The following is a 23,176-nucleotide window of genomic DNA, read 5'->3' as shown; positions in this document are numbered from 1 at the left end:
CAGTCCCCCCAGTCCCCCCACTCCCTCCCAGTGCCCCCAGTCTCACCCCGCTGTCCCCAGTGGATCTCAGCAGCTGGCGGGCGCGGCTGGAGCGGGCGGAGCAGCGCCCCGAGGATGAGGAGGATGATGAGGATGAGGAGGAGGAGGAGCCCCTGGGCAGGGACGAAGAGGAGGAGGAGCAGGGGGCGGGGCCGGGGGGCGTGGCCCGGCCCCGGCAGTGGGAGCGCTACCGGCACGGCGTGCTGACCCTGGGCTGCGTGGGTGAGGGGCGGGGCCACGGGGGCGGGGCCATTGGGTGGGCGTGGTCACTGAGGGTGTGGTCACTGAGGGTGTGGTCACTGTGGGTGTGGTCACTGGGGTGGTAATGAGGTGTGATCAGTGGGTGTGGTTGGTGGGTGGAGTCAAGGGGTGTGGTCAGTGTGGGTGTGGTTTTAGATGGGCGTGGCTCACAGGGGGTGTGATTTAGATGGGCGTGGCTCACAGGGGGGGTGATTTAGATGGGCGTGGCTCACAGGGGGTGTGTCCCAGGTGGGTGTGGCTTTGTACCCTGGGTGGGGGCAGCTCACAGTGGGTGTGGTTTAGGTGGGCGTGGTTTTAGGTAGGCGTGGCTCACAGTGGGTGTGGTTTAGGTGGGCGTGGCTCGCAGTGGGTGTGGTTTAGGTAGGCGTGGCTCACGGTGTGGCTCACTGTGGGTGTGGTTTAGGTGGGCGTGGCTCACAGTGGATGTGTCCCAGGTGGGTGTGGCTTTGTACCCCGGGTGGGCGTGTCTCTGTGCCCGGTGGGCGTGTCTGACGCGAGCGTGGCCCCGCCCAGGGCTGCCGAACGCGGGCAAGTCGTCGGTGCTGAACGCGCTGCTGGGCCGCGGCGCCGTGGCCGTGTCGCGCTGCCCCGGCCGCACGCGCTACTTCCAGACGCACTTCCTGACGGGCAGCGTGCGCCTCTGCGACTGCCCGGGGCTCGTCTTCCCCTCGAGAGCCCCGCCCGAGCTCCAGGTGAGACCCCAGCCCCGCCAGGTGAGACCCAAACCCGCCAGGTGAGACCCCAGCCCCGCCAGGTGAGACCCAGCCCCGCCAGGTGAGACCCCAGCCCCGCCAGGTGAGACCCAAACCCGCCAGCTGAGAGATAAACCCGCCCAGGTGAGACTCCAACCCCGCCAGGTGAGAGCTGAACCCCGCCAGGTGTGCCCCAAACCCGCCCAGGTGAGAGCCCAGCCCCGCCCCAGCCCTGCCAGGTGAGACCCCAGCCCCGCCAGGTGAGAGCTGAGCCCCCCTCCCCAGGTGTATTCTCAATGCCGTATTCACCGCAGGTCCTGGCAGGGCTGTACCCCGTTATTTAATCCCATTCTCTCTGTTCCCACAGGTCCTGGCAGGGCTGTACCCCACTGTTTAATCCCATTTTCTCTCCCAGGTCCTGGCAGGGCTGTACCCTAATCCCATTGTTGTTCACAGGTCCTGGCAGGGCTGTACCCCATTGTCTCTCTCCCCCCAAGTCCTGGCAGGGCTGTACCCCACTGTTTAATCCCATTCTCTCTCACAGGTCCTGGCAGGGGTGTACCCCAATCCCATTGTTGTTCACAGGTCCTGGCAGGGCTGTACCCCATTGTCTCTCCTGTTTCAGGTCCTGGCAGGGGTGTACCCCGTTATTTAACCTCATTGTGTTTCTCTCCCAGGTCCTGGCAGGGGTGTACCCCATCTCGCAGCTGCAGGACCCCTACTCGGCCGTGGGCTTCCTGGGGTCCCGCCTGGCCCTGCCCCCCCTGCTGCAGCTGCGCCCCCCCAGCGGCCCCGGCTGGACGGCCTGGGAGCTCTGCGAAGGTGCGACCTGCCGGGACCTGCCGGGACCTGCCGGGATTTGGGGGGAATTTGGTGGAATTTGGGCGTTTGGGGTTCGGGGAATTTTTGGGGCATTTCTGAGGAGAATATTTGGGAATATTTCAAATTTATTCGAGAATATTTCGGATTTTTTATGGGAATTGTTCAGGAATATTTGGGGAATTTAAAATTTAGGAATGTTTGGGGTTTATTGGGGAATATTTGCGGATATTCAAGGGGTTTCCCCTGATTTTTGGGGGTTTTTTCCCTGATTTTTAGGGATTTTTTCCCCTAATTTTTGGGTTTTTTCCCTGATTTTTTTGGGATGTTTTCCCCTGATTTTCGGGTTTTTTTCCTCTGAATTTTTGGGATGGTTTTGAGGTGGTTTTGGGTATTTTGGGGGTTTTTTCCCTGATTTTTTTGGGATGTTTTCCCCTGATTTTCGGGTTTTTTTCCTCTGAATTTTTGGGATGGTTTTGAGGTGGTTTTGGGTATTTTGGGGGTTTTTTCCCTGATTTTTTTGGGATGTTTTCCCCTAATTTTTGGTGGTTTTCCCCTGCCATTTTAGGACATTTTCTGGGTGTTTTTGCTGAGTTTTTTGGGCTGTTTCTCCTGCCATTTTCTGACATTTTTTGGGATATTTTTGGAGTATTTTTTGGGACCTTTCCCTGCCATTTTCTGACCTTTTTTGGGGTATTTTTGGGACTTTTCCTTGGCATTTCTTGGGATATTTTTGGGGTATTTTTGGGACTTTGCCATTTTCTGACATTTCTTGGGGTATTTTTGGGCTATTTTTGGGACCTTTCCCCTGCCATTTTCTGACATTTTGGGCTATTTTTGGGACTTTTCCCCTGCCATTTTCTGACATTTTTGGCTGGTTTTTGTGCTGTTTCCTCTGCCATTCTGTGACATTTTTTGGGGTATTTTTGGGATGGTTTTGTGCTGTTTCCCTGCCATTTTCTGGCATTTCTTGGGATATTTTTGGGGTATTTTTGGGACTTTGCTTTTTTCTGACATTTCTTGGGGTATTTTTGGGCTATTTTTGGGACCTTTCCCCTGCCATTTTCTGACACTTTTGGCCGTGTTTCCCCAGCCTGGGCAGAGAAGAGAGGCTACAAGACGGCGCGGGCGGCGCGCAACGACGTGGCCAGGGCGGCCAACGGGCTGCTCAGGCTGGCAGCCGAGGGCAGGCTCAGGCTCTGCATGACACCCCCGGGCTACACAGAGCAAAAAGGTACCAAAAACATCCAAAATCGGGGATTTGGGGTACAAAAATACCCAAAATCGGGGATTTGGGGCAGTTCTGGGGCAGTTCTGGGGCAGTTTGGGGCTGCTCAGGCTGGCAGCCGAGGGCAGGCTCAGGCTGTGTCTGACACCCCCGGGGTATTCACAGCAAAAAGGTACCAAAAACATCCAAAATTGGGGATTAGGGACCCAAAAATATCCAAAATCGGGGATTTGGGACTCAAAAATATCCAAAATCGGGGATTTGGGACTCAAAAATATCCAAAATCGGGGATTTGGAGCAGTTCTGGGGGGATTTGGGATACAAAAAACCCCAAAATTGGAGATTTTATACCTAAAAAATCCCCTCAAAATTGGGGGGTTTTGCAAGGATTTAGTACCCAAAAGACCAAAAATACCCAAAATTGAGGATTTGGGACCCAAATATATCAAAAATTGGGGATTTAGGATTCAAAAGCCCCCAAAATTTGGGGTGTTATACCAAAAACACCCGAAAATGGCGACATTTGGGATGGATTTAGTGCCCAAAAAACCTCAAAATCGGTGATTTGGGGGTTTTGGCAAATTTTGGGGGGATTTGGGGCAGTTTTGGTACCCAAAAAACTCCAAAACTGGGGATTTGGGACCCAAAAAACCCCAAAATTGGGTTTTGGGGGGATTTTGCGGAGTTTTGGTACCCAAAAAACTCCAAAACTGGGGATTTGGGACCCAAAAAACCCCAAAATTGAGGATTTGGGACATAAAAAACCCCAAAATTGGGTTTTGGGGGGATTTTGGGGAGTTTTGGTACCCAAAAAGCTCCAAATTTGGGGATTTTGGGGTGAATTTGGGGGGTTTCGGGTCGTGTTTTTGGGGGTTTTTTGGGGGTCTGGGCCCCTCCCGGGTTGGCCCCGCCCCCTGAGCCCGCCCTGACCCCGCCCCGCCCCTCCCCCAGAGCACTGGGAGCTCCACCCCGACACCGCGGCCCTGGCGGCCATGACAGGGGGCGGGGCCTGCGCCCCTCCCCCGCCCGGGGCCGCCTCCAGCTCCGAGGACGACGAGGGGGCGGAGCCCGAGCAGGCCACGCCCCCTCCCAGCCCCGCCCACAACCCCTTCGCGCTGCTGGGGGAGGACGAGTGCTGAGCCACGCCCCCTCCCGGGGGAGGAGCCAATCAGAGCGCGCGGATCCTCGCATGACCATATATGGAATAAAGGGTTTATTTCTGCAGAGCTGATTGGCCGGTCAGAGCGCGGGGGCGGGGCCTGCGGGGCGAGGGCATTGTTAGGCCACGCCCTTTTCCTTATATGGACTTTGCTCCACCCACATCCCCTTATTTGGGCTTTGCCCCACCCACAATCCTTTATTTGTGTTCTTTCCCCACCCACATTTCCTTATTTGGGTATCATCATACCAACATTCCCTTATATGGATGTTGCCCCACCCACATCTTTATTTTGTGCTTTGCCCCACCCACATTTCCTTATTTGGGTTTGTGCCCCACCCACACTTCATTATTTTGGCTCTGCCCCGCCCACATTTCCTTACTTGGGCTTTTCACCACCCACATTTCCTTATTTGGGCTTTGCCCCGCCCACATTTCCTTACTTGGACTTTGCCCCACCCACATTTTTATTCTGGGGTTTGCCCCACCCACATTTCCTTATTTGGGTTGCTCCCTCCCACATTCCCTTATATGGACTTGGCCACACCCACCTTTACCATATTTGGACTTGGCCCACCCGTCTTTAAGTCCCACCCTGAAAGCCACGCCCACATTTCCATATTTAGAGCTGACCACGCCCCTTTCCCCTCCACGCCCCGCCCCCTCTGACCTGTGGGCGTGTCCTGCGCGGGTGGGCGTGGCCGGGGCGGGCGTGGCCGGGGCGGGCACAGGAAGCGCCGCCCGCGGCCGCAGCGGAGGCAGCGCAGGACCAGGCGGGGCTGGCCACGCCCTGGGGCGGGGCAGGGGCGGGGGCACCAAAGGACACGCCCACGAGCCTCGGAAAACGCCCAAAAACCCCCAAAATCCCCCCAAAAATCCCCAAACTTCTCCAAATTCCTCCAAAATCCCCCCAAAAATCACCACAATCCCCCAAATCCCAAAAAGTCTCCCCAAATTTCCCCAAAATCTGACAAAGTCATGCAAAAATCACCAAATCTCCCCCAAAATTTCCCCAAATCTTCCCCAAACCACCCACGAAATTCCCCAAAAAATCACAAAATGCCCCCAAATTCCCCAATAAATCCCCAAATTCTGGAAAAATCATGTAATCCCCAAATCTCCCCAAAATTCCCCCCAAAATCCCCTCAAATTCCCCCAAATCACCCAACCCCCCCCCAAAATCCCCCCGAAACCTCCCAGGAATAAAAAAAAAATCAAAAAAAATCCCAAAATCCCCTCAAATTCCCCCCCAAAAAACCCAAAATCCTAAAAATCCTCCCAAAATCCCCCAAAATGCCCTAAAAAAACCCCAAAATGCCCCCAAAACCCCCACAAATACCCCAAAATCTCCTCAAAAATCCCCCCAAATGCCCCCAAAACCCCAAAATCTCCCTAAATCCTCCCAAACTCTCCCAAACAATCCCAAAAATCTCCCCAAAATCCCCCAAAAACTGCATCAAACCCCCCCAAAACCCCCACAAATACCCCAAAATCTCCTCAAAAATCCCCCCAAATGCCCCAAAATCCCTCCCAATGCCCCCAATATCCCCCCAGAATTCCCCAAAATCCCCAAATTTCCCAAATTTCCCCAAAATGCCCAAATCCCACCCCGCAGGCGGGCGCTGCTCCCCTCCCCCGGCGCCTGCAGGGAGCAGCAGCCGCGGCACAGGCGGCGCTTCACCGAGGGCGCCCTGGGGGGAAACCAAAAGTGCACAAAATTACACAAAATACCCCAAAATCAGCACAAAATAAACCTGAATTGTCCTGGAATACCCCAAAATCAGCACGAAATTACACAAAATTACACAAAATATCCCAAAACCAGCACAAAATAAACCTGAATTGTCCTGGAATACCCCAAAATCAACTTAAAATAACCCAAAATATACCAAAATCGTCCTGAAATGTACCCAAATCAGCACAAAATTACCCAGAAAAATAACCCAGAGTCCCCAATAAATACCCCAAAATCAGCACAAAATTACACAAAATTACACAAAATATCCCAAAACCAGCACAAAATAAACATGAGTCGTCCTGAAATAACCCAGAATCAACTTAAAATAACCCAAAATATACCAAAATCGTCCTGGAATATCCCAAAATCAGCACAAAATAACCCAGAATCATCCTGGAATATTCCAAAATCAGCAGAAAATTACACAAAATATCCCAAAACCAGCACAAATTAACCTGGAATCGTCCTGAAATATCCCAAAATCAGCACAAAATCACACTAAATATCCCAAAATCAGCACAAAGTAAATATGAGTCATCCTGAAATGCCCCAAAATCACCACAAAATTACACAAAATTACACAAAATATTCCAAACTCAGCACAAAATAACCCAGGACCATCCTCAAATACCCAAAATCAACATAAAATAAACCAAAATCGCCCCAAAAAAACCCCAAAAATAACCCAGAACCATCCTGGAATCACCTCAAAATAACCTAAAATACACCAAAATTACCCCAAAATCACCCAAAATAGCCAAAACGAATCCAAAATAATCCTGAAATAACTCAAAATCACACCCAGAAAACCCCAAATCCCAGAAAATCCCCCCCAAATCCCCCAAAATTCCCAAAATCCCCCCAAAACCACCACGAAACCTCTCCAAAATCCCCTCAAACCCCCCCAACCCCCCCTAAAAACCCCTCAAAATTTTCCCCCCAACCCCCAAAATCCCCCAAAATGTCTCAAACGCCCCCAGTTTGCCCAAAATCGCCGGGTTTTGCCCCAGACTCACATCCGCAGCACGAGGCGCCGCGCCGCCGCCCGCTGGGTGCGCAGCAGGAACCGCGACAGCCCCGGGCACAGGGGCAGGCACCAGTGAGCCGCCTGCGGGGGGAATTTGGGGGAAATTCGGGGCTTTTGGGAAAATCTGGGGCTTGGGGGATTTTGGGGATTTTTTTGGGATTTTAATTTTAGGGCAGTTTTAGGGGATTTTTGGGGGATTTTTTAGGGGTTCTTGGAGATTTTTTGGGAGATTTTTTGGGGGATTTGGGGATGTTTTTTGGATTTTGGGATTTTTTGGGAATTTTTAAGGAAGCTTTGGGGGATTTTGGGTGGGTTTTTGGGGGTTTATTAGAGGTTTTTTGGGGTTTTTTGGGGGTTTTTTTGAGTGATTTTGGGGGGCTTAGGGGATTTTTGGGGGTTTTTTTAGGGGTTTTTGGAGATTTTTTGGGAGATTTTTCGGGGGCATTTTTTGGGATTTTGGCTTTTTTTGGGGGATTTTTCGGGGAGTTTTGGGGGTTTTTTTGGGTGGTTTTGAGCGAATTTTGGGGGGGTTTTGTAGGATTTTGGGGGAATTTTAGGGGATTTTTGGAGAATTTTTGAGGGGGCTTGGGGGAAATTTTTCGAGGGGTTTGGGGTTTTTTAGGGGGATTTTGGGGGGATTTTGGGAATTTTGGGGGAGTTTTGGGGGATTTTTGGGGCGCAGACCCCTCCCCAAAACCCCCCAGCCCCGGGGAGCCCCAAAATCCCCAAAATTCTCCCAAAATTCTTCCAAAATTCCCCCAAAATTCTCTCAAAAATCCCCAAAATTTGCCAAAATCCCCCAAATTCGCCCCAAACCCGCACCTGGAACAGGAAGTTCAGCCTCTGCAGCGCCTCCCGATCCTTCACGGGCGCCGCCATCTTCCCCTGGCCCCGCCCCTTGTGGGCGTGGCCGAGGCTCCTCATTGGTCAGCGCCTCAGCGGGGTGGGCGTGGCCTCGTTGTGGCGTTACGTCACTTCCGGGGCCGTTTTGGGGACCTTTTTGGGGTCCCCTCCCCCCATTTGGGGACCCCGGGTGGGGAATTTGTCCCCAGATCCCCAAATTTTCCCGAATTGTTCAAAATTATGCCAAATTTACCCAAATTTCCCCAATTTTTTCCAAATTATCCCAAAATCGTAAATTATTCTCAAATTATTCCCAAATTATCCCCAAATTCCCAGGTTGTCCCCGAATTCCCGCGGCCCCTCCTGTCCTTCGTCCCCTCCTGTCCCCAAAATTCCCAAAAAATTCCCAAAAAATTCCCCAAGAAATTCCCGACTTGTCCCCAAATCCCGTGTCCCTCTGTCCCCAAATCCCGTGTCCCTCTGTCCCCAAATCCCGTGTCCCTCTGTCCCCCCCTGTCCCCACTCCCAAATTCCGGTGCCACCCCCGCGTCCCCAAATTCCGATGTCCCTCCGTGTCCCCAAATTCCAGATTCCGATGTCCCCGCGTCACCCCCGTGTCCCCTCCTGTCCCCGCCCCGACATTCCCGTGTCCCTCCGTGTCACTCCCGTGTCACTCCCGTGTCACCCCCGTGTCACCCTCGTGTCCTGCCCCGTGCCCGTGTTTGTGTCGCTCCTGTCCCCGCCCCGCGGTGCCACCCCTGTCCTCAGGGTGCCACCCTTTGTGCTCAGGGTGCCACCCCTGTCCCTTCCTGTGTCCCCGCCCCTGTCCCCTCCTCTCCCGCCTCTGTCCCGGCTCTGTCCCATCTCTCCTGTCCCCTCCTGTCCCCGCTGTCCCCCCCGGGAGGGATGGAGGGGACAGAGCTGGGGACGGGGGGGACACGGGAGGGGACAAAGGTGACACCGCGGGGACAGCGAGGACACGGGAGGTGCACGTGAGGTTTGGGGATTTTTGGGTTTGTTTTGGTTTTTGGGGTTTTTTGGGGGGAGATTTGGGGTTTGGGGACATCGGGACAGGAGGGGACAGAGGAGGGGACAGCGCTGAGCCAGGAGGTGCCGGGAAAATGTGGGGATTTTGGGGTTTTTTTTGGGAGGTTTTGAGGATTTTTGGAGAGGAAATTTGAGGATTTTGGGGGGAAATTTGGGGATTATTTTCTTTTAATTTTTGGGGGGGATTTGGGGATTTTTTGGCGGGGGGGATTGGGGATTTTTGGGGAAATTTGAGGATTTTGGGGGGAAATTTGGGGATTATTTTCTTTTAATTTTTGGGGGGGATTTGGGGATTTTTTGGCGGGGGGGATTGGGGATTTTTGGGGAAATTTGAGGATTTTGGGGGGAAATTTGGGGATTATTTTCTTTTAATTTTTGGGGGGGATTTGGGGATTTTTTGGCGGGGGGGATTGGGGATTTTTGGGGAAATTTGAGGATTTTTTTTGGGAAATTTGAGGATTTTTGGGGGGGAATTGAAGATTTTTGGGGGGAAAATTTGGGGATTTCTGCGGGAATTTTTGGGGTGAATTTGAAGAGAATTTGGGGGAAAAAAAAAAAATTGGGCAATTTTAGGGATTTTTTGGGGGTGTCCAGGTGGGATTTGGGCACTTCCGGACCCCCCCCCCGAATCCGGGGGTGGGGGAGGGGCTGAATTTTTGGGGACAATTTGGGGACAAATCGGCGCCACCCCAAACCCGGGGGTGGGGGAGGGGAGGGGGAAACGACCCCAAAATTTCAAATTTTGGGGATTTTTTGTGCGTTTTTTTGGGATTTTTGGGGGGTGATTGTGGGGTTTTGAGGGTTTTTGGGACACGGGGATGCGCGGGAGACACGGCGGGGGACAGGGGGTGACAGAGGGGACACGGGAGGGGACACCGGAGGTGACACGGGCGGTGACACCGCGGGGACAGTCCGGAGACGGAGCCGAGCCGGGAGGTGCAGGTGAGCTTTGGGGATTTTGGGGGTTTTTGGTGGTTTTGGGGACACGGAGATGCGCGGGGATGGAGGGGACAGCGGGGACAGGGGGGACACAGAAGGGGACACGGGAGGGGACAAAGGTGACACGGGAGGTGACACCGCGGGGACAATCAGGAGAGCGCGCCGAGCCGCCAGGTGCAGGTGAGCTTTGGGGATTTGGGGTTTTTTTGGGGTGATTTTGGGTTTTTTGGGGACATCGGGACACGGGAGGGATGGAGGGGACAGAGCTGGGGACAGGGGGGTGACAGAGGGGACACGGGAGGGGACACCGCGGGACGGCGCCGAGCCGCCAGGTGCAGGTGAGATTTGNTTTTTTTTTTTTTTGGGGGTTTTTTTTTTTTTTTTTTTTTTTTTTTGTGGGGGGGGGGGTCCCGGCTTCAACCCCAGGCAGTGAAAAAATTGAAAATTTTAAATTTTAAATTTCGGGGGAAATTTTGGGGCTGGAAAATTCCGGGATTTTGGGGTAAAATTCTGGGATTTTGGGGTAAAACCCCTGGAATTTTGGGATGCAAAGTCGGGAGTTTTGGGGTAAAATTCCGGGATTTTGGGGTAAAATTCCGGGATTTTGGGGTAAAATTGCAGGAAATTTGAGGATAAAAACTCTGGGATTTTGGGGGTAAAACTCCAGAATTTCGGAGCAAAAATCTTGGAATTTTGGGGTAAAAAAATCCTGGAATTTTTGGGTTAAAACTCTGGGATTTTGGGGGTAAAACTCCAGAATTTCGGAGCAAAAATCTTGGAATTTTGGGGTAAAAAAATCCTGGAATTTTTGGGTTAAAACTCTGGGATTTTGGGGGTAAAACTCCAGATTTTGGGAACAAAAATTTCGGAAATTTTGGGGCTAAAAAATCCGGGATTTTGGGGCAAAACCCCTGGGATTTTGGCCTGAAAATTCGGGAATTTTTGGGGCAAAATTCAGGAATTTCAGGGATAAAACTCCAGAATTTGGGAGCAAAAAATCTTGGAATTTTTGGGTTAAAACTCTGGAATTTTGGGAGCAAAAACTTAGAATTTTTGGGTTTAAATACTGGAATTTTCAGTGTTAAAACTCTGGAATTTTGGGGCTGAAAGTCCCGAGATTTTGGCACCAAAACTTGGAATTTTGCCACTAAAATTCTGAAAATTTGGGGGCAAAACCCCCAAGAATTTTAACCCTAAAGCCCCAAAATTTTGGCACCAAATCCCCGGAATTTTGGTCCTAAACCCTGAAATTTTAACCCAAAAACTCCCGAATTTTGGGACTGAAACCACAGAATTTTGGGAGTAAAATTCTGAAATTTTCTGCTCTAAAATCCCCAAATTTTGGTCCTAAACCCTCGAAATTTTAACCCAAAAACTCCCAAATTTTGACCCTTAAACTCCAGAATTTTGGAACCAAAACCCTGAAATTTTAACCCAAAAAGCCCCAAATTTTGGCACCAAACCCTCGGAATTTTGGCGACAAATCCCCAAAGTTTTAACCCTAAAATCCCTGAAATTTTAAACCTAAAACTCAAAAATTTGGGCCCAAACCCCCTGAAATTTTAACGTTAAAATTTCAGAATTTTTGGGACTAAAGCACTGAAATTTTAACCCAAAAAGTAAAATTCACAAATTTTAACCCTTAAGCTCCCAAATTTTGGGACTAAAACTCCAAAATTTTAACCCTTAAACTCCCGAATTTGGCCCTAAAACCCTGAAATTTTAACCCTTAAACTCCCAAATTTTGGGACTAAAACCCTGGAATTTTAACCCAAAATCTCCCGAATTTTAACCCTAAAACTCCAGAAGTTTGGGACAAAAACCCTGAAATTTTAACCCAAAATCTCCCAAATTGTAACCCAAAAAAAATTCACGAATTTTAACCCTTAAACTCCCAAATTTTGGGACAAAAACCCTGAAATTTTAACCCAAAATCTCCCAAATTGTAACCCAAAAAAAATTCACGAATTTTAACCCTTAAACTCCCGAATTTTGGCACCAAAATTTTGGAATTCTAATCCAAAATCTCCTGAATTTTAACCCTTACACTCCCGAATTTTGGGACTAAAACCCTGAAATTTTAACCTTCAAACTACTGAATTTTAACCCAAAATCTCTCGAATTTTAACCCTTGAGCTCCCGAATTTCGGGATTAAAATCCCAGAATTTTAACCCCTGAACTCCCGAATTTTGGGACTAAAACCCCAAAATTTTAACCCTTGAACTCCCGAATTTTGGGACTAAAACCCCAGAATTTTAACCCTTGAACTCCCGAATTTTGGGACTAAAATCCTGGAATTTTAACCCAAAACCTCCTGAATTTTAACCCAAAATTTCCCGAATTTTAACCCTTAAACTCCCGAATTTTGGGATTAAAATCCCACAATTTTAACCCTCAAACTCCTGAATTTTAACCCAAAATCTCCCGAATTTTAACCCTAAAACTCCAGAAGTTTGGGACAAAAACCCTGAAATTTTAACCCAAAATCTCCCAAATTGTAACCCAAAAAAAATTCACGAATTTTAACCCTTAAACTCCCGAATTTTGGCACCAAAATTTTGGAATTCTAATCCAAAATCTCCTGAATTTTAACCCTTACACTCCCGAATTTTGGGACTAAAACCCTGAAATTTTAACCTTCAAACTACTGAATTTTAACCCAAAATCTCTCGAATTTTAACCCTTGAGCTCCCGAATTTCGGGATTAAAATCCCAGAATTTTAACCCTTGAACTCCCGAATTTTGGGACTAAAACCCCAGAATTTTAACCCTTGAACTCCCGAATTTTGGGACTAAAATCCTGGAATTTTAACCCAAAACCTCCTGAATTTTAACCCAAAATTTCCCGAATTTTAACCCTTAAACTCCCGAATTTTGGGATTAAAATCCCACAATTTTAACCCTCAAACTCCTGAATTTTAACCCAAAATCTCCCGAATTTTAACCCTTGAGCTCCCGAATTTTGGGACTCCGCTCCCGGCGTTTCCAGCCCCAAAACCCCCAACTCCAGTCCCCCAGCCCCAGCCCCGGTCCCCCCTGCCATGCCGCCCCCCCCGCCCCGGTACCGGTTCCGCCGTTCCGCTCTCGGTGACGGTGGCGGTGCCGCAGCCGCCGCCGCTCTCCGCGGTCTCGGCCATGGCCGCGGGGGGGTCCCCGCTGCTGGGAGGGGACGGCCCCGCTGCTGGGATGGGGCGGGGGCGGAACTGGGAAGGGCCGGGCCGCTCTCGCCGCCGCCCCCGGTGCGGCGCCCGAGGCCGCCCCCACTTCCGGTGCGCGGCGCCGCTTCCGGTGGGTGCGGCAGCGAATCCGCTCCCCCTGCGCAGGCGCTTCCGGGGTGCGCAGAGGGGATTGTGGGTAGGTACGGAGAGGCGGAGGGGACAAGTTTAGTCAGGGGGCGATGGCGGGGGTGCAAAGGGTCCTGAAAAGCAAAAAAAGTCCAAAAAATTCCAAAATTCTGCCCAAAATTTGGGGGGGGGTCGCTTTTATTTCCCTGACTGTGACAGGAACGGTCCCGGAAATCGCCAAAAATGAAAAAAAGTCCGAAAAAAATCCACAAAAAATTCCAAAAACGGACCCAAAAATTCCACAAAAAAAATCTCAAAATTCCCCCCAAAAAATCCCAAAAATCCCAAAGAAAATTCCCCAAAAATCCCAAAAATCTTCTCCAAACTTGGGAATTTCAGGAATCTTCCTTCTCCTGGAACCTGCGGGAAAAGGGAGGGGTCAGGAAATTCGGGATTTGGGGGAATTTGGGATTTTGGGGGAATTTTGGGGCATTTTTTGGGTTAATTTGGGGAATTTTTGGGATATTTTTGGGGAATATTTGGGGTTTTTTGGGGTTTATTTGGGGTGAATTTTGGGGCTGTTTTGGGGAAATTTTGGGATATTTTGGGGATTCTTTCATGGGATATTTTGGGTTTATTTTGGGGTATTTTTGGAGTTATTTTGGGGTTTATTTTGGGGATATTTGGGGTTTATTTCAGGGTGGTTTTGGGATTATTTCAGGGATTTTTTGGGGTTTTTTTGGGGTTTATTTGGGGTGAATTTTGGGGCTGTTTTGGGGAAATTTTGGGGATTCTTTCATGGGATATTCTGGGTTTATTTTGGGTTATTTTGGGGATTTTTTCCGAGATATTTTGGGGTTATTTTGGGTTTACTTCAGGGTGTTTTGGGGATTGTTTTGGGGTATTTTAGGGATTTTTTTGGGCTGATTTTGGGGATATTTTGGGTTTATTTTGGGGTATTTTTGGAGTTATTTTGGGGTTTATTTTGGGCTGTTTTGGGGAAATTTTGGGATATTTTGGGGATTCTTTCATGGGATATTTTGGGTTTATTTTGGGGTATTTTTGGAGTTATTTTGGGGTTTATTTTGGGGATATTTGGGGTTTATTTCAGGGTGGTTTTGGGATTATTTTGGATTATTTCAGGGATTTTTTGGGGGTTTTTGGGGTATTTTTAGGGATATTTTGGGGATATTTTGGATTTATTTTGGGTTTATTTTTGGAGTTATTTTGGGGTGTTTTTAGGGATTATTTTGGGATGTTTTGGGGTTCTTTTGGGGATATTTTCCATTTATTTTGGGCTATTTTGGAGTTATTTTTGGGTTGTTTTAGAGATTATTTTGGGGATATTTTGAGGGGTTTTGGGGCTGTTTCGGGGATTATTTCGGGGTTGTTTTGGGGACATTTTTGGTTTATTTTGGGGATATTTTGTGGTGGGTTTAGGGATATTTTGTGTTTATTTCAGGGATTATTTCGGGGTGCTTTCGGGGTGGTTTTGGGGTGGTTTCAGGGTGGTTTTGGGGTTATTTCAATGATTATTTTGGGGTGTTTTTGGGGTGCTTTCGGGGTGTTTTTGGGGTGGTTTCAGGGTGGTTTTGGGGTTATTTCAATGATTATTTCAGGGATTATTTCGGGGTGTTTTTGGGGTTATTTCGGGGTGGTTTCAGGCTGTTTTTGGGGTTATTTCGGGGTGGTTTCGGGGTGGTTTTGGGGTTATTTCAATGATTATTTCAGGGTGGTTTTGGGGTGGTTTTGGGATTATTTCGGGGTGTATTTGGGGGTGTTTCGGGGTGTTTTTGGGGTGGTTTTGGGGTGGTTTTGGGGTTATTTCAGGGATTATTTTGGGGTTATTTCAATGATTATTTCAGGGTGGTTTTGGGGTTGTTTCGGGGTGGTTTCAGGGTGTTTTTGGGGTTATTTCGGGGTGGTTTCGGGGTGTTTTTGGGGTGCTTTCGGGGTGTTTTTGGGGTGGTTTCAGGGTGGTTTTGGGGTTATTTCAATGATTATTTTGGGGTGTTTTTGGGGTGCTTTCGGGGTGTGGTTTTGGGGTTGTTTCGGGGTGGTTTCAGGGTGTTTTTGGGGTTATTTCGGGGTGGTTTCGGGGTGTTTTTGGGGTTATTTCGGGGTGCTTTCGGGGTGTTTTTGGGGTGCTTTCGGGGTGGTTTCGGGGTGTTTGGGGTGCGTGGCCTGACCTGCAGCGGGGGCAGGTGTAGAAAACCGTCTGGCCCTCGTCGGCCGAGCGCATCTGCCGCGTGCGGAACCACATCCCCTGGTGGGAGCACCTGGGGCAGGCTCTGTCCACCTGAAATAACCAAAATTTAATTTATTTATCTCAAAAGTACCCCTAAAAATCCATTAAATCACCCCACAGTCCCCTGCGGAACCACATCCCCACGTGGGAGCACCTGGGACAGGCTCTGTCCACCTGAAATAACCAAAATTTAATTTATTTATCTCAAAAGTACCCCTAAAAATCCATTAAATCACCCCACAGTCCCCTGCGGAACCACATCCCCGCGTGGGAGCACCGGGGGCACGTTCTGTCCACCTGAAATAACCAAAATTCAATTTATTCACCCTAAAAATCCATTAAATCACCCCACAGTCCCGGGTGGAAGCACATCCCCACGTGGGAGCACCGGGGGCACGTTCTGTCCACCTGAAACAGCAAAAAAATAACCACAAATTCCATTTATTCACCCTAAAAATCCATTACATCACCCCACAGTCCCGGGTGGAAGCACATCCCCACGTGGGAGCACCGGGGGCAGGCTCTGTCCACCTGAAATAACCAAAATTTAATTTATTTATATCTAAAAATCTATTAAATACCCCCACAGTCCCGTGTGGAACCACATCCCCTGGTGGGAGCACCTGGGACAGGCTCTGTCCACCTGAAATAACCAAAATTATAATTATTTACCCTAAAAATATCCCTAAAATTCCATTACATCACCCCACAGTCCCGGGCGGAACCACATCCCCACGTGGGAACATCTGGGGCACGTTCTGTCCACCTGAAATAACCAAAAATTCCATTTATTTGTATCAAAAATATCCCCAGAAATCCATTACATCACCCCACAATCCCGTGCGGAACCACATCCCCGCGTGGGAGCATCTGGGACAGGCTCTGTCCACCTGAAATAGCAAAAAAATAACCCAAAATTCAATTTATTCACCCTAAAATTCCATTAAATCACCCCACAGTCCCGGGTGGAACCACATCCCCGCGTGGGAGCACCTGGGACAGGCTCTGTCCACCTGAAATAGCAAAAATTATAATTATTTACCCTAAAAATATCCCTAAAATTCCATTACATCACCCCACAATCCCCTGCGGAACCACATCCCCTGGTGGGAGCACCTGGGACAGGCTCTGTCCACCTGAAACAGCAAAAAAATAACCCAAAATTCAATTTATTTATCTCAAAAATACCCCCACAGTCCCGTATGGAAGCACATCCCCTGGTGGGAGCACCTGGGGCAGGTTCTGTCAACCTAAAACAGCAAAAATTATAATTATTTATCTCAAAAATACCCCTAAAAATCCATTTATTCACCCCAGAATCCCGGGTGGAAGCACATCCCCTGGTGGGAGCACCGGGGGCACGTTCTGTCCACCTGAAATACCCAAAATTTAATTTATTTATCTCAAAAATTCCATTAAATCACCCCACAGTCCCGTGTGGAACCACATCCCCGCGTGGGAGCACCGGGGGCACGTTCTGTCCACCTGAAATAACCAAAATTCAATTTATTCACCCTAAAAATCCATTAAATCACCCCACAGTCCCGGGTGGAAGCACATCCCCTGGTGGGAGTACCGGGGGCACGTTCTGTCCACCTAAAACAGCAAAAATTATAATTATTTATCTCAAAAATTCCATTAAATCACCCCACAGTCCCGGGTGGAAGCACATCCCCTGGTGGGAGTACCGGGGGCACGTTCTGTCCACCTAAAACAGCAAAAATTATAATTATTTATCTCAAAAATTCCATTAAATCACCCCACAGTCCCGGGTGGAAGCACATCCCCTGGTGGGAGTACCGGGGGCACGTTCTGTCCACCTAAAACAGCAAAAATTATAATTATTTATCTCAAAAATTCCATTAAATCACCCCACAGTCCCGGGCGGAAGCACATCCCCACGTGGGAGCACCTGGGACAGGCTCTGTCCACCTAAAACAGCAAAAAAATAACAAAAAATTCCATTTATTTATCTCAAAAATACCCCCAGAATCCTGGGTGGAAGCACATCCCCACGTGGGAGCACCGGGGGCACGTTCTGTCCACCTAAAACAGCAAAAATTCCATTTATTTGTGTCAAAAATTCCATTTATTCACCCTAAAATTCCATTTATTCACCCTAAAAATACCCCCACAGTCCCGGGTGGAAGCACATCCCCACGTGGGAGCACCTGGGGTTATTTTCATTTTTAATGGGAATTTTCTCCCAAATTTTGGGGAATGTTTTTCCCAAATTCCCGGGAATTTTGGGGGGATTTTCCCCAATTTTTTTTTTTTTTATTTTTCCCTCAAATTTAGGGGATTTTCCCCAATTTTTTTATATTGATGGGAATTTTCTCCCACATTTTTGGGGGGATTTTCCAAAAATTTTTTAAATTTTTAATGGAAATTTTTCCCAAATTTTGGGGGTTTTTTTTCCCAAATTCCCCGGAATTTTGGGCTCGCCCCGCCCGCCCCTCCCCCTCACCGTGGGTCCCTCCTGGGGGGCGGGGCCGCTCCCGCCCCTCCCCCCCCCGGGGCCGTTGAAGCGCAGCGAGCTCCGCACGAGGCAGCCCCGCAGCTCTGGGGGGAAAAACGGCGATTTTGGGAAAAACCGGGAAAAAGCGCGATTTTGGGAAAAACGGGGGGGAAACGGGGTTTGGGGAAAAAAACCGGGATTTTGGGAAAAACGGGGTTTGGGGAAAAACCGGGGGAAAACGGGATTTGGGGAAAAAAAACCGGGATTTTGGGAAAAACCGGGGGGAAAGGGGATTTGGGGAAAAAAACAGGGATTTTGGGAAAAATGGGGGGGAAAAACGGGGTTTGGGGAAAAACATCGGGGGAAAAAGGGATTTGGGGAAAAAAAAACGGGATTTTGGGAAAAATGGGGGGGAAAAACGGGGTTTGGGGAAAAAATGGGGGGGAAAACCGGGATTTTGGGAAAAACTGGGGAGAAAAAACCGGGATTTGGGGAAAAACCGGGGGGAAAGGGGATTTGGGGAAAAAAACAGGGATTTTGGGAAAAATGGGGGGAAAAAACAGGATTTGGGGGAAAATGGGGAAAAAATGGGATTTGGGGAAAACCATCGGGGGAAAAGGGGATTTGGGGAAAAAAAACGGGATTTTGGGAAAAACATCGGGGAGAAAAAACGGGGATTTGGGGAAAAACTGGGAGAAAAAAACGGGATTTTGGGAAAAACACGGGGGGAAACGGGGAAAAAACGGGATTTGGGGAAAAACGGGGAGAAAAAACCGGGATTTTGGGAAAAACTGGAGGGAAAAACTGGGATTTGGGGAAAAACATCGGGGGAAAAGGGGATTTGGGGAAAAAAAACGGGATTTTGGGAAAAACATCGGGGAGAAAAAACGGGGATTTGGGGAAAAACTGGGAGAAAAAAACGGGATTTTGGGAAAAACACGGGGGGAAACGGGGAAAAAACGGGATTTGGGGAAAAACGGGGAGAAAAAACCGGGATTTTGGGAAAAACTGGAGGGAAAAACTGGGATTTGGGGAAAAACATCGGGGGAAACGGGGATTTGGGGAAAAAACCCGGGATTTTGGGAAAAACATTGGTGAGAAAAAACGGGGATTTTGGGAAAAACACGGGGGGAAACAGGGAAAAAATGGGGAAAAAACGGGATTTGGGGAAATAAACGGGATTTGGGGAGAAACGGGGAGAAAACGGGGATTTGGGGAAAAAATGGGAAAAAAAAGGAAAAAACTCGGGATTTGGGGAAAAAACGGGGAAAAAATGGGATTTGGGGAAAAACACAGGGAGAAAACAGGAAAAAAATGGGGAGAAAACGGGATTTGGGGAAAAACGGGATTTTGGGGAAAAAAATGGGGAGAAAACAGGATTTGGGGAAAAACGGGATTTGGGGGAAAAAATGGGGAAAAATGGGATTTTGGGAAAAAATGGGTGGAAAAGGGGATTTGGGGGAAAAAAATGGGATTGGGGAAAAAACCGGAAAAATGGGATTTTGGGAAAAACCAGGGAAAATGGGGAAAATGGGAATTCTGGGGGAAAACCAGGGAAATTTGGAAAAACACGGGGGGAAACAGGGAAAAAATGGGGAAAAAACGGGATTTGGGGAAATAAACGGGATTTTGGGAAAAACGGGGAGAAAACGGGGATTTGGGGGAAAAATGGGAAAAAAAAAGGAAAAAACTCGGGATTTGGGGAAAAAACGGGGAAAAAATGGGATTTGGGGAAAAACACAGGGAGAAAACAGGAAAAAAATGGGGAGAAAACGGGATTTGGGGAAAAACGGGATTTTGGGGAAAAAAATGGGGAAAAATGGGATTTTGGGAAAAAATGGGTGGAAAAGGGGATTTGGGGGAAAAAATGGGATTGGGGAAAAACCAGGGAAAATGGGGAAAATGGGAATTCTGGGGGAAAACCAGGGAAATTTGGGGGGGAAATGGGGAAAAATGAGAAAATTTATGGGGGAAAATGGCAAATTTGGGAGAAATAATAGGGAAAAATAGGGGGAAATGAGAATTTTGGGAGAAAAACGGGAAAGTTCGGGAAAAAAGGGAATTTTGGAGGGGGAAAAAGGGAATTTTGGGAAGCAAAGGGGAATTTTAGGGGAAAAATGGGATTTAATGGGATTTTAGTGGGATTTCATGGGGAGTTTAAAGGGAATTTAATGAGATTTTAATGGGAATTTAATGGGGATTTAATGAGATTTTAATGGGAATTTAATGGGGATTTAATGGGATTTTAATGGGAATTTAATGGGGATTTAATGAGATTTTAATGGGAATTTAATGGGGATTTAATGGGATTTTAATGGGAATTTAATGGGGATTTAATGGGATTTTAATGGGAATTTAATGGGGATTTAATGGGGATTTAATGGGATTTTAAGGGGATTTTAATGGGGATTTAATGGGATTTTAATGGGGATTTAATGGGGATTTAATGAGATTTTAATGGGGATTTAATGGGATTTTAAGGGGATTTTAAGGGGGATTTAATGGGATTTTAAGAGGATTTTAATGGGGATTTAAATGGAATTTATTTGGATTTTAATGGGAATTTTAAGGAGATTTTAATAGGGAATTCAATACGGATTTTAATGGGATTTTATGGGATTTTTATAGGATTTAATGGGGTTTATTGGGATTTTAATGGGATTTTGGTGGGATTTATTGGGATTTTAATGGGAATTGTAATGAGATTTTAATAGGGATTTTAATGGGATTTCAATGGGATTTTAAGGGGAATTTAATGGGATTTTTAAGGGATTTATTGGGATTTTAAAGGGATTTTTATGGGATTTTAATGGGATTTAATGGAAATTTAAAAGAGATTTTAGTAGTGATTTTAATAGAGATTTTAATGGGATTTCAATGGGATTTTAAGGGGAATTTAATGGGATTTTTAAGGGATTTATTGGGATTTTAAAGGGATTTTTATGGGATTTTAATGGGATTTAATGGAAATTTAAATGAGATTTTAGTAGTGATTTTAATAGAGATTTTAATGGGATTTCAATAGGATTTTAATGGGATTTAATGGGATTTTAATGGGATTTCAATAGGATTTTAATGGGATTTAATGGGATTTTAATGGGATTTCAAGGAGATTTTTTTTTTTTGGTTTTTTGGATATTTCTGTGTTTTTCTCCCCAAACCTGAGGCGAGCAGGCAGAAGCCGCAGCGGGGGCAGGGCAGGGCGCTGGGGGGCCGGGATTTATTGGGGTTTTTATGGGATTTATTGGGGTTTTTATGGGATTTATTGGGATTTAATGGGATTTTTGCAGATTTTGGCAGGATTTATCGATTTTCGCGGGGTTTTTTTTGGTTTTTTGGATATTTCTGTGTTTTTCTCCCCAAACCTGAGGCGAGCAGGCAGAAGCCGCAGCGGGGGCAGGGCAGGGCGCTGGGGGGCCGGGATTTATTGGGGTTTTTATGGGATTTATTGGGGTTTTTATGGGATTTATTGGGATTTAATGGGATTTTTGCAGATTTTGGCAGGATTTATCGATTTTCGCGGGGTTTTTTTTGGTTTTTTGGATATTTCTGTGTTTTTGCCCCCAAACCTGAGGCGAGCAGGCAGAAGCCGCAGCGGGGGCAGGGCAGGGCGCTGGCGGCGCCGGGCCGGGGCAGCACCGAGCCGCACTCGGGGCAGAATTCCAGGCGGGAGCGGAAGCAGGAGGGGGGCTGGGCCGGGGGCTCCATCCTGGGGAAAACTGGGGAAAAACACCCAGAAAGGAACTCAGAACCAGCCCAAAGTAACCCAAAACCCACCCAAATAACCTCCAAAATAATCCCAAAAATAACCCCAAAACACCCCAAAAATAACCCCAAAATACCCACAAAATCCAAAATAACCCAAAATAACCTCAAAACACCCCAAAATAACCCAAAATAACCTCAAAACACCCCAAAATAACCCAAAATAACCTCAAAACACCCCAAAATAACCCAAAATAACCTCAAAACACCCCAAAATAACCCAAAATAACCTCAAAACACCCCAAAATAACCCAAAATAACCTCAAAACACCCCAAAATAACCCAAAATAACCTCAAAACACCCCAAAATAACCCAAAATAACCTCAAAACACCCCAAAATAACCCAAAATAACCTCAAAACACCCCAAAATAACCCAAAATAACCTCAAAACACCCCAAAATAACCCAAAATAACCTCAAAACACCCCAAAATAACCCAAAATAACCTCAAAACACCCCAAAATAACCCAAAATAACCTCAAAACACCCCAAAATAACCCAAAATAACCTCAAAACACCCCAAAATAACCCAAAATAACCTCAAAACACCCCAAAATAACCCAAAATAACCTCAAAACACCCCAAAATAACCCAAAATAACCTCAAAACACCCCAAAATAACCCAAAATAACCTCAAAACACCCCAAAATAACCCAAAATAACCTCAAAACACCCCAAAATAACCCAAAATAACCTCAAAACAGCCCAAAATAACCCAAAACCAGCCCTAAATAACCCCAAAAAAACCACAGAAATACCCCTAAAAATAACCCCAAAAAGAACTCCAAACCAACCCAAAATAACCCAAAAAAACCCCCAAATAACCCCAAAAATACCCCAAAAAAACCCCGAAATAACCCCAAAAGTAACCCAAAAATACCCACAAAATAACCCCAAAACACCCCAAAAATACCCACAAAATAACCCCAAAACACCCCAAAAATACCCACAAAATAACCACAGAAATAATCCCCAAAATAACCCAAAACCAACCCAAAATAACCCCAGAAATAACCACAGAAATGCCACCAAAAAAACCCAAAAATACCCGCAAAACCCCCCAAAATAACTCAAAAATAACCCAAAATAACACCAAAAACATCCCCAAAATAGCCCAAAAATAACCACAAATAACCCCAAAAATAATCACAACCACCCCCAAAATAACCCCGAATTCACCCCCAAAATAATCCCAAATTCATCCCAAAAACAACCCCAAAATAACCCCAAAAAACCAGGAAAATGCCCCAAAAAGAGAAGCAAAAACACCCTAAAAATACAAAAAACCCCCCCAAAAATACTCTCAAAATAACCACAATACTCAAAAAAATACCCAAAAACCCAGGAAAACACCCCAAAAAATAAACGCAAAAAAATCCCAAAAATAAACACAAAAACCCCCCAAAAATCCCAAAATTTACCCCAAAAAATTCGGATTTCCACCCTAAAAACATCAGAAATTCTCCCCAAAAAATCCCCTCAAAAAACCCCCGAAATCTCCCCCAAAAAACCCAAAATAAAAAAAATCAAAACCCCCGAAACTGCCCCAAATCCCCCCGAAATTTCCCCCCAAAAATTCCAAATTTTTCCCCAAAATCTCCCAAAAATTCCCCCAAAATCCCCAAAT

The 23,176-nt window shown here is 47.2% G+C and overlaps 3 protein-coding genes across 5 annotated transcripts in view; 1 reads left to right on the top strand and 2 right to left on the bottom strand.

Annotated features, from left to right (window-relative positions):
* GNL1 (G protein nucleolar 1 (putative)) overlaps window positions 1-4,265 on the top strand; it is a 7,827-nt gene extending 3,562 nt beyond the window's left edge. The window contains exons 5-9 of the mRNA XM_039719565.1: window positions 61-261; window positions 814-992; window positions 1,670-1,814; window positions 2,905-3,045; window positions 3,991-4,265. Coding sequence (XP_039575499.1) covers window positions 61-261; window positions 814-992; window positions 1,670-1,814; window positions 2,905-3,045; window positions 3,991-4,178 — 854 coding nt within the window. The 3' untranslated portion in view covers window positions 4,179-4,265. The remainder of the gene's footprint in view (window positions 1-60; window positions 262-813; window positions 993-1,669; window positions 1,815-2,904; window positions 3,046-3,990) is intronic.
* On the bottom strand, window positions 4,167-8,437 carry RPP21 (ribonuclease P/MRP subunit p21). The gene is made up of 5 exons (XM_039719566.1): window positions 7,786-8,437; window positions 6,953-7,044; window positions 5,807-5,889; window positions 4,869-4,988; window positions 4,167-4,298 (listed from the first exon to the last, which is right to left on the bottom strand). Exons 1-5 carry the CDS (start codon window positions 7,885-7,887, stop codon window positions 4,279-4,281), a joined length of 417 nt encoding a protein of 138 aa, XP_039575500.1. The 5' UTR covers window positions 7,888-8,437; the 3' UTR covers window positions 4,167-4,278.
* A 4,915-nt stretch (window positions 8,438-13,352) lies between these two features.
* Window positions 13,353-21,610, bottom strand: POLR1H (RNA polymerase I subunit H). 3 transcript variants are annotated; one of them, XM_039719560.1, is made up of 4 exons: window positions 21,353-21,596; window positions 17,793-17,887; window positions 15,267-15,376; window positions 13,353-13,497 (listed from the first exon to the last, which is right to left on the bottom strand). In XM_039719560.1, the coding sequence occupies exons 1-4, from the start codon at window positions 21,489-21,491 to the stop codon at window positions 13,473-13,475; spliced, it is 369 nt and encodes a 122-aa protein (XP_039575494.1). In that variant the 5' UTR covers window positions 21,492-21,596; the 3' UTR covers window positions 13,353-13,472. The 3 variants fall into 3 exon arrangements, with proteins under 3 accessions (XP_039575494.1, XP_039575497.1, XP_039575498.1); XM_039719563.1 differs by lacking the exons at window positions 13,353-13,497; window positions 15,267-15,376 and adding exons at window positions 15,713-15,733; window positions 15,775-15,856 and having other exon boundaries at window positions 21,353-21,609; XM_039719564.1 differs by lacking the exons at window positions 13,353-13,497; window positions 15,267-15,376 and adding an exon at window positions 16,262-16,698 and having other exon boundaries at window positions 21,353-21,610.
* Window positions 21,611-23,176: the final 1,566 nt, after the last annotated feature.

This window comes from Passer montanus, unplaced genomic scaffold (assembly GCF_014805655.1).
Source record: "Passer montanus isolate IOZ18808 unplaced genomic scaffold, ASM1480565v1 scaffold416, whole genome shotgun sequence".
Classification (NCBI taxonomy): domain Eukaryota; kingdom Metazoa; phylum Chordata; class Aves; order Passeriformes; family Passeridae; genus Passer; species Passer montanus.
Note: the sequence above shows the minus strand (reverse complement) of the source record. Positions and strands in the feature narration are given on the sequence as shown.